Genomic DNA, 16,081 nt, shown 5'->3' on the forward strand with positions numbered 1-16,081 from the left:
ATGTAAGAATCTCTCAACACAAGAAAAGGGCTGCTTCCTGGGTACTCGTAGAGTATTTAGGTGGTAGCCTCGCTCAGGTCAGATACGTTAGTTGCTATTTCCTTTAATTTCGTTTTCCAGTGCAATCAGTTAGTTTTGGTTTTCTTCTCTGTTTTGTCTAAAGGTTCCTGTGTTCATTTTAGTACACAGATGGCGACCCCTCTTTTTACTATTAACTCAGTGCTATGGTGCTGAGCGTTGAACTTAGCCGTGGCTTCCCAGGGATCAGGGCCGGCTGGGGCGCTACAGCGGGTTTTTCGTTTTTGGCGACTGCCATCCAGGATTTCAGCTGGTAGCTTTTGATTTTTCTTGTGTTTTAGTAATTTTCATATTTGCTTTTTCTATATAGAATTTTGTTGGGTATCTTGTTATATTCAATGTTTATTATTTTCTTGTATGTTTCTTGTATTTCTTAAGTTCCAATGCGGATACCCTTTGTTATCTAATGTCTTCAGTCAATAAAAAAAGCCTAGTCACTTTAGATTAGCTTTCATCGTAAATGAAGTGCAAAGCGCTCTTGGTTGGATAGTGTGGAATTGGGTTGGGGGACCCCCATTCTATGTTAGTGAATTGAAAGTAAGTTCAAGTGGTTAACTTTATATAAACCAAACATTTCAGTGTAATTCGTTAACAGTAGTGCATGTGTTAGACTATTAGTGCCAGAATGAATAAATCGAAGAAGAAAATTCGCCAGTGTGGCCATTCAGGCACTTTATTAGAATGTACTTCTTATAGCACTTGGTACTGTAGACAGTGTGCCGGGTTAAGGGAAGAAAATTTTGCCGAGAAGGGCAAGCCCAATGTTCTGTGGGATTGTAATACATGCTTGGTACAATCTCCCAAATCAGTAGACAATACTATCGAAATTGATGATTTAAATTCTAGATCTTTAGTGGAAAATAGTCAAGGTGGAAGTGGTAGCGAAACCGGTGGTGTTGCTTCTAATTTTTCTGAGCTTTTAGCACAACTCACTATCCAGATAAATTCCATAAAGGTGGTCGTGACGGAAGAGGCCGTACAATTAAAGTCAAAAGTAATTGAAGAAACCGCGCAGCTAAGTCTGGATGTAGCTAACGAAACTTCCCAGTTGAAATCAGCTGTAACTAAGCAGGACGCTCGCCTCACAGCCTTAAGTAATCGACTAGAAAATAATACTGTCGAACTAACTCCTCAGATAGAAGTAGTGAATGGACATTTAGCTGCTCAAGAAAAAACCTTACTCAACTGCCTAAAGGATAATCGTACGTGTAAGCACCAGCTGGAAACTTTGTCCAATAATGTCAAGGAAATTCATCAGGTCAGCAACTCTTGTTTAGGGTTACGAGATGAACTTGAAGCTTTAAAGGAGAAGGTGGATAGCCTTATTGATCAAGATTACGATGAAGAAGTGGAAGAGCAAGGTAACCAATTCAATTCTGATGCTGTTAACGTGGAGCAAAGGTACTTCACAGCTTTTGAAAGATTCTTAGGGCTTTCTCATCTTAGTACTTGTGAAAACCGGAGTCATTCTGAGATTCCTGTGGTTGTCTCTAGTCCATTGATAGGAACTACGTCAGTAACCACCACTTCTTGTTTTCGCCCTCCTAATGTAAATCTGTCCCAGGTGCAGCATTTCTTTAATAATGTTAGCTGTGTTTCCACCTCTTCTTCTCATGTCATGCAGCACACTCATTGCATTCATTCTCAGCCTAGTTGTGATAAAGGTTTGAATGGTCGGAAGGTTAGTGGCTTTCCTAATCCTGAGCGAAACAGTTTATTCAATTCCTCTATTTCTCAAAATTTTAAAGCTAGGAATGATCTGCCTTGATTTTGTCAGTCAGTGTCGGTCGTGGTGACTCTGCTTATCCAAGAACTTCTACCTTGGAACCAGATGTCCCCTCATTTTTATCTAACGGTTGTCAATTGTCTAGTATTAATGGTAACAATAATAATAGTAATTGTTCAAAGTCTTTACGTTTGTCAGACTTGAGTCACTTTCCCGAATTTACAGGGAACGTATTGGAAATCTCTCCACTCGATTTCTTGCAACAATTAGTGCAGAATTTCAAATTGTTGAATCTTGATCCTGAATATTAAGTGTTGGTGGCCATGAGAGCCATGAAAGATTCCGCTGCTTGTTGGATCTCACAGGTCTCAGATCAGATTCATTCGTACCATGACTTTAAACGTCTTTTCTTGTCACAGTATTTAAATCTTAAGGTTTGTAGGGCTCAATGGAGATATTTGTTGTCTACTAAGTATAACCCCAGCATTCACGGAAAAGCTTCTGAGTTTGTGTGGAAACTTTCCAAAGATTTGAGGATGCTTAAGAATAACATATCACAAATAGAGTTAGTGGATTATCTAATTGACACATTACCTTGAGAGTATCAGTTCACCTTAAGTCAAGTGGAAATCACCTCTGTATCTGAGCTTGCTGAACGATTAATGAGACTTGTGCCTGATAAAACTAAGCTATTAAACAAGTCCTTTAGTTTTCTTAGAATCATTTAGTTTTAAGCGCAAAGCAGGCAATGATAATGATCATCCCAGTAAAAGTAAGAAACGAAATGTACATTTTGATGTCAATCATGCCAGTACTATGATTAATGAAAATAATAATGAACAGGGTAGTTCTGGTGTAAACTCTGATTCTCAGAATAAGATATTGACTAAAGAGAAATGGGCTCAGGTAGGCTATGCCAATGTTAAGGATTATTTAGGTGATAATCCTTCTGGTACTAACAATAGTAACAATAATGCTAACTTTAGGCGTAATAACAGAAGAAGGTTTGGATTTGCTAATCGTAATAATAATAACAGTAATACTAGTTTTAATAATAGACAGGGTAATAATTGTTATCAAGCCAGACAGAGTAATCGTAATGTTAGAAGAGTCAATGTTAGAAATCGAAGTATTAATAATGGTTTTGCTAGAAATAATAATAATCAGTCTGCTATGGCAGCTCAAGGAGATTCTTGTGAACAGGGTGAACCTACTTCATCTTGTTGTACTTGTGCTCATTGTCCTAATTTTAGAAACAATCATGAAAATATTGGTGTGAATTCACAAACCGTCTCTGAGCCTTATGCTAAATGTAACTCAACTTTAAATTAACAGGGCAGACTCCTGATTGGTCGCCTGGAGCCCGCCAAGATTTTAGTCAGCGGCCAGAAACTATGTTATCCAATAGAGTTAATGGTACATGGTTTACCCAGTCTTCTCTTCAGGTTTTCTTTATTTTAAACGAGAACTCACCTTATAATGTTAATGAACGTAGTGCTTTTATAAAGTCGCCTTATTTGTCAGGCCAGATAGCAGGTTTGTCCTTATCTTGTATAATAGACAGTGGGTGCGAAGCCAATCTGTTGAGCTATGATAAGTGGAAAAGAGTAGTAGAAGTTCTGCCTACTGCCAAACTAGTCCCAGCTAAACATGTAACTTTATAGGCTTTTGTAGGTGATAATAAACACCGAGTAATAGGTCAGAAAACATTGTATCTTGAATTTTCTGGTCATGTTCTTGAAATTCCTTTCTTTATCGTGGAAGGCATGAAATCGGACGTTCTCCTTGGAACGCCTTTTCTGAACAAATACAATTGTGGTGGACTTTTCTAACCGTATTCTTACCCTCAAAGATCTCGATGGTAAGCCAGCGAAGTTAAATTTGAACTCCTTATGGATAAGTTCAGTCGAACCTGAACCTATAGTACAAGAAGTGAACCAGGAAGATTATCTTGTACCAGTAAATGAGATTCGGGATACCATCCTTTCTAGAACCGACTTGCCTGATGGAGTTAAATCTAAATTAGCAGATTTACTAATTCGCTATAGAGATTTATTCTCCGAGCGGCCCAGACCAGTGAAAATAAAGCCTTTAAAGATAGAGCTTACTGACAACGAACCAGTGGTATGTAAACCTTATCCAATAGCCTATTCGATGCGAGAACCGTTCAGAAAACTCTTGCAAAAGTGGCTTGAATAGGGAGTAATAGAAGAAAGATTATCTCCTCACTTAAATGCCGTACATTGTGTGTACAAGGCAGACAAACAGTCAATCAGATCCACGTTGGATTTGAGGCATTTGAACAGAAAAGTAATTGCTGCTAATGTGCGTGTCGAGCCCATACAAGACATTCTGGATCGCCTCAAAGGTTCCGTTGTGTTCTCTTCTTTTGACTGCAAGGATGGATATTACTGTCTACCCCTGGAAGAAGAATCATACGAGAAGACAGCCTTCTTATTTGAAGGAAGACAATACTGTTTTCGATACTTAGTGATGGGACTGAAATCCGCCACGAGTTTGTTCCAGTTCGTCATGAACAGCATTTTTGATCTATCCACAAAGCATTTTGTTTCATGTTATTTAGATGACCTTTGTTTTTCACCTTCTATAGATCAGCACTTTGAACATCTTGAATTTATTTTGTACACTTTGAATAAGTTGAACTTCTCTTTGAATTTTCGCAAATGCAGATCTTTGTTTCCTGAATTACTGTTTCTAGGGCATGTAATATCTGGCAAAGAAGTCAAAGTTAACTCTAAGTTAAATGAAACCATCAGAAATTTTCCAGTACCAAGGAATCGTAAGCAGTTGCGACAATTTTTGGGTATAGCCAATTGGCGTCGTAAATTTATTAATAACTATGCCGAGTTAACTGAAGATTTAGTAAACCTGCGTAAGGATGTAAAGTTTCAATTTGGCCCGAAGCAATTGGAAGCTTTTGTGTTACTAAAGCAAGAGTTAATATCTCCTCCTGCCTTAGCATTGCCTGACATGAGTAAGACCTTTCACATCTTTTCCGATTCGTCTGCAGTAGCCATTAGCGGCTATATTGGTCAATACGAATGTGATGAATTTAAAGTAATTTCTTATGCAAGTATGCGTATCAAACCTACTGAAATGTCACTATCTATCTTTCAAACTGAACTGTTAGCCGTAGTATTTCTTTGTGAAAGATTCGCTGATTATATCCTTGGTAGAAAAGCTGTCCATACAGAAAACAAAGCTATAACGCATTTAAAAACCATACGCAACCTAGACTCTAGAACTACTAGATTGTTGTTAAAGCTTCAGGATTATGATTTGCAATTTGAACATCTATCCTCCGGCGAGAATTATATTGCTGATGTTATTTCACGTAATTCTGACGAGGATGAATCTTGTAATACTATGTATATTGTAAATGTATTTCGAAACTTGACGCAATCTTCTTTCTTACATTTAATGTCAAAAGAGCAACAAAATGATACTTTTGTTAATAAGTGTTTAGCCAAATTAGAAGAGGGTAACACTAATTATTGTAAGCATTTAAATTTAATGTATGTCAAACAAGCAAATGTTTGGAAATTAATTATACCTAAGAGTTTAGTACATATGGTGATTGATGAAGTTCACAAGGAAGCACACTTTGGCTCCAGGAAATGTTATTTACATTGTAAAAAGCTTTTTTATTGGCCTAACATGAAACGAGATATTGCCAAATTTGTAAACGATTGTGAAATTTGTGCTGCAACTAAACCATGTTCTCAAACAAAAGTACATCAAATTTGTCATGTAGAGGCAGACCGCCCACATTGTAAATTAAGTGTTGACCTCATAGGACGTCTACCAAAGAGTAACATGTATTCATATATACTGTCCATTTTAGATGTCTATAGTAAATTCTTGGTATTATATCCTGTAAGAAATGCTAATGCTAAAGAAATTATCTCCATTTTTACTAAAAGGTACTTTTATCATTATCCAATTTCCCAGGAGGTCATCACTGACAGGAGAGCAGAGTTTGTTTGTTGTTTATGGCGTAGTTTTTGTCGCAGGAATGGCATTCAGCAGTTGTTTTTAAGTCCTTATAATCCTAAATCTAATCCTGTGGAAAGGTACCATTCCGAAATTTCTCGTCTATTGCGAGTATTTATAAATAAGGATCATACTCAATGGAGTCAAAAATTGTCAGAGGTTCAATCATTGTTAAATAACTCTGTCTCTCACTACTGGATACGCTCCCTCAGAGCTTTTTCTTAATTTTTTAGCCTTAGATAACTTCAAAAAGGAATAAGATTGGCCTTCCGAGTTTGGCGAAGTAGATCCTAAGTTTAGACATCAATCAGTATTGTTAAATACTAAGAAAAGTTTTAGAAAGAATAACTCTAAAGTCAAACCAAAGGTGTTGAGATCAAAATAGATCTTGTTTTCGTAAAAAAAAACCAAAAGCATAGTTCTATGGTAGATAAAACCATTAGTAAATTTTTCTACTAATTGGAGCTTACTACCAAGCTATTACAAGATCAACAAGATTTAGATAAGACAAGATTTAGATTAACTCAGTGCTATGGTGCTGAGCGTTGAACTTAGCCGTGGCTTCCCAGGGATCAGGGTCCTCTGAGGCGCTACAAGTACCACGGGGTGAGATGACATGGTGCAGATGACACTAAAATATATGAATTATGCAAGAAATTTGAACACAAGTTTCAATTCAATTTGGAGTTTAGCTTTCTTTTCAGACTCGAGGCTCTAAGAGACGTGGATCCTACGGTTTAATATAGGTTCTGAACCACTTAAGCTTCTGCCGGGAATCGGAGACGCGTACATTAATTATGTAGCTCCAGGGAGCTCGAATATCATGTGATTGTTTGTGTATGATTGTTCAGGAGTGGTCTGACTCGCCGGGTAGCCAGGTTACCGATGCGCCCTCCCATTTATGGCACACCTTTAACATTAGTTTTAATCCCTTCTCCAACACAATATAATGAAAAATAAACATTTAAATATTACGATATATATGCAAAAATCGTGGGGATTCAAAGCTATAAACTTGGAAGCTTGAACTCCTTTAATGAAATTCTGTACACGCCACTGTTCTCCTTTATGAGATATTTACTAACAATTTATAAAATTTGAGTTATTTTGTAACAGCTTTTGAATGAAAATATAATAAATTAAAGATTGATTAATAACTTTTTAAAAATTTGTCTTTTATTGTAATAATGTTTATACATGTTAAACGAATATACAAATCTTTTAGACTGATTTGAAGTACCTTTATTGCATCCTATTAAAATAATTTGAGATTATAGTTATAATATAAATATTTGTAGCTACAAATATCTCTAAACAACACAATACCCCTCTCTGAGCAATTTGTATGGCATCCTCGAATAGCCAGTGGTCCTGTAGATCTATCTGTATCATCCCTCTTTTTAGATCTCCTGGTGTTGTTTAATGTAATCTAAATATTGCCCACGTCATGTATCTTCATGTAAATTACAGGCCATATAAGACCCTGGGCTTTTAACAATAGGGAGAGCCTTATACAGTTCAAATATATATATATATATATATATATATATATATATATATATATATATATATATATATATATATATATATTAATCTTTAAAGTTGCATTAATGTAGCTGTGCAATAACAGATTATGGAAGCTGGTATATGCCTTAATCTAGAACAGCAGAGGAAAGAAAAAAAGTCCTCTGAGGAACTAATGGTACAACTACTATCAGAAGTTCTTACCTTAAGTAAGGGACACTTTATTTTCTTTGGACCCGTGCTTATCTACTAATTTATAAATTACCATTCATTGTGAGGAACGAACAAGATATAATTGTATTCATAAACGTCAATGAAACAGGAACATAAAAACTCATTCTCTTTATAACAAGAATGTTATTTTTTCCCTCTTCCCTGTTTAATAATTTTACAATGGCTTCCAATTTAGAAAACAGTATGTTCCAACTTAACATTGTGAATTATAAACAACTGAGCAAGATTTCTTGAGTGACCACATAATTTTCATGTGATGAAAGATTATCAAATGAATTCCAGTCTATTTGATCTTTCACAGTTCAGATTCATTAACGAAGTTAGCTTTATTTGACTTGCCTGCACTTAAATATGTTAACTCTGAGAAATGCCAGTAAACAATAGATCACTATTGTTCATCCAACTAATTCACTGTGCGTGAGCATAGATGAAGTATAAGGAGGCAGTAATATTTGAAACTAGAATCACTTTTAATACAGAACAACATGCGTAACAGAGTGAGATTTGCCAGTACTCACAATTACACTAACATTACAGGTTAGCTTTGATGCTACCTTGGAAAGCAAGTCAAATGTGAAACTGAAAGTGACCCTTTCCACTTTAGCTCTCACAAAATTTCTATAAAGGGACAACATAGTCAAAAAAGTGAATAACCCCGCTAGCAAAATGGAGATACAATCTCCCATTACCATAAACAAGGCGAAACTGCAATATACAAGAGTGATAGCAACACAAAAGTTACTAACATTTAAGCCATTAGGGCAAAGCTTCTACAAAATGAGCATAGTTATTAATTACACGCTTGCCGAAAACAATAATTTAAAATCATACTGAAAGACCGCGCTAGTAAATAATCGGTAGACAAACATTTGCCATTGTAAGATCTTTGAACATCTCTAAACCAAATTAATTATCCCACAGTGAACGTAATGTTAAATAATGACTTGAAGAACTTATATAACGACGAAAGTGAATTGACAAATAATAATAAAGTAAGTACAATGTTCACTTCAATAGACACTCAATTCCACTAGATTGTATAAGCTGTGCTTTATATGTCCGTATAAAGCATTTTGAACAGATGATTTTTTTTTGACAATTTGCTAAATACAAAATATAATTTTTCTCGAGAAAGTGAAATGCATACAGCAGAGCCGTACATCCCAGAGCCTAATCGAACAGAAATAGAAATTGCTATAACGAAAATAAAGAAACATAAATCTCTGGGTGTAGACGAAATTCCCGCTGCCCTAATTTTAGCTGGATGGGAAAATTTGTGGAACGATACAGAAACTTGTTCTCATCTGGAACAAGGAGGAATTACTACAAGAGTAGAAAATATCAATTATTGCTCCAATTCATAAGAAAGGTTACAAAACTAACTGTAATAATTACTGAGGCGTTTCTCTTTTGGCAACATTCTATAAAATTCTCTCAAACGATCTATTAGCAAGATTGATCCCATACGCAGATTACATTATTGGTGATTATCAGAACGAGTTTCGAGAAAATCAATAAATTATCAACCAGATATTATATTTACCATTCGCCAAGTATTCGAAAAATAATGGGAGTACAACACCCAGGTTCATTAATTATTTATTAATTTCAGAAAGGCCTACGACTCGCTAAGACCTTTCTAAAACAAGGTCTGCGTTCTTGAATTATTATTCAATTTTGTTCGGAAATACACTTAAAAAAGATAACGATAGTATGAAATGAAATCTTCAAATTTTATGTCCCATGGTTAACGATAGTAACCAGAGTCTAGAACTGAATAGCACTCACTAGATTATGCTTAAAGCGATTATGTCAATCAGAAGCTTATATGAGGACAATAGAAAGAAATGCAGAGGTTCTATTAAATATGTATAGAGATATTTGTTTATACGTAGAAGTGCATGTAAAGAAAACTAAATACATGGAAACTCGCTGTATCAACAATACTGAAAGTTATGAATACTTTAAAATATCAAGTAACACTTTCAACAAAGTTCAACATATTCAAATATCTAGAATCACCATTAAACTGACACGAACTATACCTACGAAGAAATGAAACGTGCGTTGAAAGCAGAAAAATTCGTGTTGTTCTGTCCAAACTCATCTGTCTTCGCGAATTCTGTCGAAGAATTTAAAGTTTAAAATATATATATGTTATACTGTATATAACAAATACAGTAAATGATCGTTTACTTTAAGGGAAGAACGCAAACTGGCAATGTCAAAATAAAATTTTGAATACAGTATTCTGAAACAAGAGCGACGTAAATGGGAAACGACAGAAATTTTATAACAAGGTTTTCCCAACATGAAGTCTGATAGATGCAGCTGAGGAGATCATGCATCCAAAATGAAAATAATAATAGAAACACTTTCAAAATTTTAACTGATAACCTAATCGAAAAAAGACCATTAAGAAGATATAGGTGCAGATGGGAAGACAATATTAAGATGTACCTTATAGACATGAGAATACAAAGTAGAAACTGAAACAAATTAGCTAAAGACAGAAGTCAATAGAGGACTTCTGTGAATATGGCATTGAACTTAGTGTCATATAGGCTATAAACTTAGTTATTAGATTTTATAGGGCTGGTTGTATCCGCATAATCAACGGATACTCAAAACTGATGCACATTTTTAGAAGGCGCTTATGTTAGAAGGCATTATATGCAAGTAAATAAGGTAAATACAATACAACTACTGTAATAAATAAATATATTTATTTATAAAATATGAAACATATAAACAAAATAAAATTCGTTACAAAATTTTACAAAAAGATAAATAAGATTTAAATGGGAATTATTTTTATACAAATTTTCTGATTTACGGTAATCAGACGTGTTTACTTTCGTACTCTTTTTACTTAAATTGACAAACATAAGAAAATGTTATTTGAACTACCGAACAACATAACTAAACCTCACAAGAATTTTCCTTTGAATAAACAAAATCATTATCAGGTATATACCGCTCTATTCTATAATGATAGTTTTGTTTATTTGAGGCAAGTTTTCCTTTTCTTCTTCTTTCTTTAAGGTAAATATATATTTTCACTCAATCTACGAATTATATCTTCCATAATCATTTTTCTCATGTTCTCTTGTGGCTCAAGTATAGCTTCTTGCAATCCTTTCTTTATTTCTTTTCTAGATCCTGCTGTTAAGTAAGCTGGGAACTCAACATCAAACCTCAAAATCAAATTCCCTTTAGTATTTCTCTTGTCAATAATCGGCATTCCTTCTCCTTCAACTAGAATTTCGTGTCCTGGTCTGTAATTATAATATGATTATTATTTCAGGGATGCAAATAACCACTCGCCCGGCGCGAGTGGTTCATCGGTGCGTGCGAGTATTTAATATCATACCGAAAGTAAGTAAATCATATCTATTGTGGGATGTGAGCTAGTAGCTTTTTTCCTTGGGCGAGTAAAATTTTGTTGCTTATTTGCATCCCTGTATTAATAATAATAATGTAAAAATAACTATATAAATTAATTTTAGTGTATTGCGTTTCCTGGTCTCCAACGAAACTAAGTAAACAAATGAAACAATTATATGATTTAATTTTATTGCAGGTGCCTCCCATTTCAACTCAGGCAAAAACATATAAAATTGTACCATCACCATCTCAGATATTGTTGAAACTTTTTTTTTATAGCAACTAGATATGTTTTCAAGATACCTATATTTTTTGTTTTGTCGAAAAAAAAAAATCCCGCCAAGTAATGGGCCATCAAAGACGGGGAGTACAATTTACGAATTGTAGAAGACATGGAAAATGGTCAACTTCGGAGCCTCACCATTCGGCTATGGAGACGGGTAGAGTTATAATTCTTGTTGTGGTATGTAGGCCTACATAGAGATATAAATAAACTATATTTTATTATAGTTTGGTTTGCGCATGCGTATCTTTTTGTACATAAATTAACAAATGAACGTCAATTTGTCTGAAAAGTCGAAGTTTGCGAATTTTTTTCGAGCACTTCCGGTTCGAATTTTAAAATTCTGTTTTCACGGTTGGTAAGACCTGGCTACCCGCTTTCCGAAAAAAAATCATATCGCTTCTGTGTGCAACCGTTTTGTCGCAAAAAATTCGAGAAATTGTAAAATTTTCAAAAATCGCCATTTTTGGGCGCCATTTTCTCGAAAACACCATCTTTTAAAATTCTGAAATTTTGTCAGATGGTTCAACTTTACATGAATAATAAACACACCATATACCATTCTCGACCAATGCTTCATGAATTAACTGCAGCCTTTTAAAGTTAGCGAAGTTTCGTTAACTTTGATATCACAGTTAGCAACACTGGGAACAATAAAAGTGCAATGATTTGATGATGTTTGTGGTTCACATTCATTAAATGAAGAATAAAAGGTTTTCTTGACTGTTTTTTTTTATTATTTTGATCAAGAAGGCTCTCTGAAATAGTAAAATGAGCCTCCCCCTACTCCTTCGTTTTCTTAAACCGAAATAATCTGAGGTGGAAATTACGATTACGAAACGCACAAATTTCAAGTTCACTTACTTAAAATGGTCTTCGGAAACAAAATTTTACTGATTTTTAACTTTTTTTTTATTATTTTTTACATGGACCAATCATTTGCTTGATTGGTATCTAATAGCCTGTAACCGTGCAGGTGCTCCAATCGGTTTTGGCTCACTCACAACTTGTCCAGGAGTGGATCTAGGGGGAAGAAAATTTTGGCGGTGGCTCAGTGGTAGAGCGTTCACCTCCGGTGCTTGGGGTCCCTGGTTCGATCCCAGATCGCGCCGTGTGGGCTTTGTGGTGGAGAAACACCGTGCTTGTGGGTTGTCCCGTTTCCTCCCACTTTCTGCATTTCATTCATTTCTCATAATCACAGTCTCCTTTAGCCTAACCGGCATAATCGTGGGACGTAAAACTTAAAGATTTCATTTCATTTTTTTTCTTCTGCGGCTTTAATACTGTGTATCTGTATTTGCATAAGGTTATGCCGCGTTGCCACATTCTTTACACCTCCCCCCTCTCCTCAATACCGTCGCAGAGACTATGCATGGCCGGTTTCACTGCAAAACCACTGCTTTATTGGACCTGTCTGCATCTCGAACATCTGAAATCGATTTTTAAAGTGGGATGCAGTACCATCAGAAATCACTGACACGGTTTGGGAAATTGTAGACACTTATTTTCTCGTATTCAAACCTTTTTCTATAAAGTATATTTTCGCTTTTCTTCGAGTATTTTTAGAATCTTGTCTATGGCTAGGAGGTGTTTTATCGTCGTTTATTACAACAAAACTGTCAGTTGTTTCATATTTCGGTGATAACTCTGAATTTCACTTTGCAGAATAACAGTCCAGTTTTCAGCGAAGTCCACATGAAGTAAAATAGAATTTGTATCTTGAAATTTTATACGGTGCTTTTCGGTAGCAATTAATTCTTGATGTAGTCATGAATTACAATTCTTACAGTTAAACAAGCAATGTACGATACGAAAACAGAAAGTGTCAGTTTTTTTAACGAGATTATTGTTTTCCCATATGGCATACACACTTTCATTTTCATCAGGATCAATAATTAAAGACTCCACACTTATTCCTTCCACTCCAGGACATTCACCACATTCTTGAAGAAGACAGTTGTCATTTTCTACGGATCATAGGGGAAACTGTTGTACCTTGAGCATAGTGTACCTTGGAACACTCGCATGTTTCTGAGTTGCTATCTTGTGGTGATTGAATGAACTATATGATGCTTTGACATTGTCAGACAGTCCCAACATGGCTTTCGTTGTGCTCAGAAGCATATGTGATTTATGAAAGTGAAAAAAATTTTTTGAGGGATAAAACGAACTATTTAGAAATTGAAATATTGTTTTTTTAGTGTTATTACTGTTTGTTGTTTGTTTAATCTGTAATAATCTATTAGTTCAGGGGGATTAGGTGAGCATTTTTGTAACTTGTTTTTCTACGCTGAATGTAGCGTTATCATTATTGCGGCATTTTAGTAATTGTCTACAGCCTCTTGTACCATGAAACAGAAACACATCTCGTACCTTGGAACATGTTCCAAGGTACATGAACTCATTGTCAAGTGTATTTTTTGAACATTCTTTTATTATCGTTGCAGGAATCGAAATGCCAAGAGGCAAGATAGGAAAGAAAAGGCTTGCCATTAACCCAAATTCAATCAAGAACACAATTAAAGCAGTCATTTCCGAGCCTGGGAAGCGTATTTCCATTCGTGAAGTTAGCAAAGTTTACCAAGTGTCTTTAACTATTTTATCCCGACATCTGAAATATTTTAGACAGTCAGAGGAAGAAACATTTGAGTATAGTGTGAAATGTGACGACGGAGGGGAGAGATTAACTACATACATGACAAATGTGTCCAATGGCCACATCGATAACCATGAAACGCACTTATCTGTCGAGGCTGTTGAAATGACTGCTGAAGCTGGAGTTGTCATGCTGACTCCCCATTCCCATACTTCAGGACTACAACCACTGGATGTGGCTGTTTACGGTCCTTTAAAATGTTTTTATAACCAAACTGCGGAAGAATCCGGAGAAACATTTTGATATTTATGCTGTGGCCGAAGTGTTGGGAATTATTTATCCGCGCGTACCTTCAGCATATCAAATATCACCAGTGGTTTTCGTTGTTCAGGGATTTATCCTATAGATACAATCATTTTCTTGGAGTTAGACTTTTTACCAGCTTCACTAACAGACCATCGGCCGGATTGTCATCTAAATGACATATGTGAAAAGGACAACATTCTGTTGCATGAACGAAGCGAAACAATTGTGCAACTCGTGCAAGTTTTGCCTTCTACATCAGTCTTTAAAGAGGAAGTACATTCAAACCAGAAAGCACAAACTCCGTAAAGTACAAAATGTCGAAGAAAGACTCTCACAGATAGAAGTAGTGTAGTAAGAAACACACTTGCAAAGCAAGAATTGAAAGATAAGAAAGAGCACAGAGCCACACAGAAAGGAAATAAGAAGCAGGAACAGCAAAGAAAAGGAAAGAACAAATCCGATAGAAAAATTAGTTTCGAAACATCTGATGAAGAATCTGAGAACATAAGCCTGTATGAAAATTATGATAGTGATGTTATGCTTGCAGAACTGATGAACACAGAAGTTGAATTAGACGAAAGCATTGAAGCCATGATGTCAATCTGGATGACTATGTGTTGGTGCAATTTAAGAAAAAACGAAGCATTGAATTTTATGGAGGAAAGATTTGTTCAGTTGAATCTAATTACAACGAATTTAAAATCAAGTTATTTAATCATATTTCAGGTACTGCAAATAAATTTTATGAAGAGTTTGCAGGACAGTCTGAAGTGAATGCATCTGATATTATAGTGGAACTGCTACCACCCGTTCGGCCAATAGGCTCCAGTAGAATGTCTGAACAATTGTGGTTTCAAGTGGATTTGGTTCGTATAATTGAGCAACATTGAGGTACATAAGTAATAGATCACGCAGGCCGAGACCGTTTCCACGAATAAGTCAATATTTCCTAATTTAGTAATTCCATATGTTATCTTCTGATAGGCCTGTCTACTTTACGTGCAAAGAATTAGAAAATAGTATGCTCAACATATGATCAATTTTGTAACTGTTTTAGAGCCTTTATTCTTTGTTTTTTTTTCTTAAGGATTTTAAGAATAGACTAACAAATAGAATATTGTCATAGTGTCCTTTTCATACTTTAGTTATTGCTAAGCTTACGAAGTTTTTCAATAAATAAATAAATAAATAAGGTTAACCTTCCGATTAATATTAGGTTCAATATGAAGGTAAAAGCCTTCATAGAGTAAGAGTAAGCCTTCATAGAGATTAGAGTAAGTATTAAAATTTCCATTCTTTTCTTTCATACGCTTCTGTATATCAAAAACAACCAATCAGGATATACAAAATAAATCTTAGAATAATTATTTGTGACTTTATTTCTGTGAATTACCATATTAGAAATATATGTTTCAAGGTACATGAGGCTGTGTTCCAAGGTACATGAGCATTTGTACCATGGAACACTTTCTTGGGAATTTTTGAAAGCTTAAAAACATAACGAAGAACGGAAATAAAAACTTAAATAATGACACAATTTCATTCAGAAAACATCCAAGTTTAAATGCGCTGCAATAGAATTGCAGAAATAACTGTTGGTAAGATTATATCTTGGAAAACGCAAAAAGTGTTCCATGGTACAACAGTTTCCCCTACTACTAAAGGAAATAGGTCACTATTGACAGCTTCAATACAGGCTGCACCTTTGATTTGTAGCAACGCAGTAGCAGCTAACTTAAAATTTGCACAATACACACACACACACACACATACACACTTCCCTCGCAGGTTGCGGACTGACCCACTTTAGTCGAATACTGTAAAATTCCGAGTGACCCATTCTTATGTTGGGATTGTTTTATTTAAAAAGTCAGTAAATTTCTTTGGAACGCGTAAGGAAACGTTTCGATTTTTTTTTTAACTTTTTGTCCTT

The 16,081-nt window shown here is 35.2% G+C and overlaps 1 protein-coding gene across 1 annotated transcript in view; it reads right to left on the reverse strand.

Annotated features, from left to right (window-relative positions):
* Window positions 1–10,283: 10,283 nt before the first annotated feature.
* Window positions 10,284–16,081, reverse strand: part of LOC145686645 (dnaJ homolog subfamily B member 13-like) — a 31,842-nt gene continuing 26,044 nt past the window's right edge. Inside the window, exon 5 of the mRNA XM_081760123.1 lies at window positions 10,284–10,854. Within this exon, the coding sequence (XP_081616249.1) occupies window positions 10,617–10,854 (238 nt within the window). The 3' untranslated portion in view covers window positions 10,284–10,616. The remainder of the gene's footprint in view (window positions 10,855–16,081) is intronic.

Source organism: Thermobia domestica, chromosome 5, assembly GCF_964235325.1.
Source record: "Thermobia domestica chromosome 5, izTheDome1.hap1.1, whole genome shotgun sequence".
Taxonomy (NCBI): domain Eukaryota; kingdom Metazoa; phylum Arthropoda; class Insecta; order Zygentoma; family Lepismatidae; genus Thermobia; species Thermobia domestica.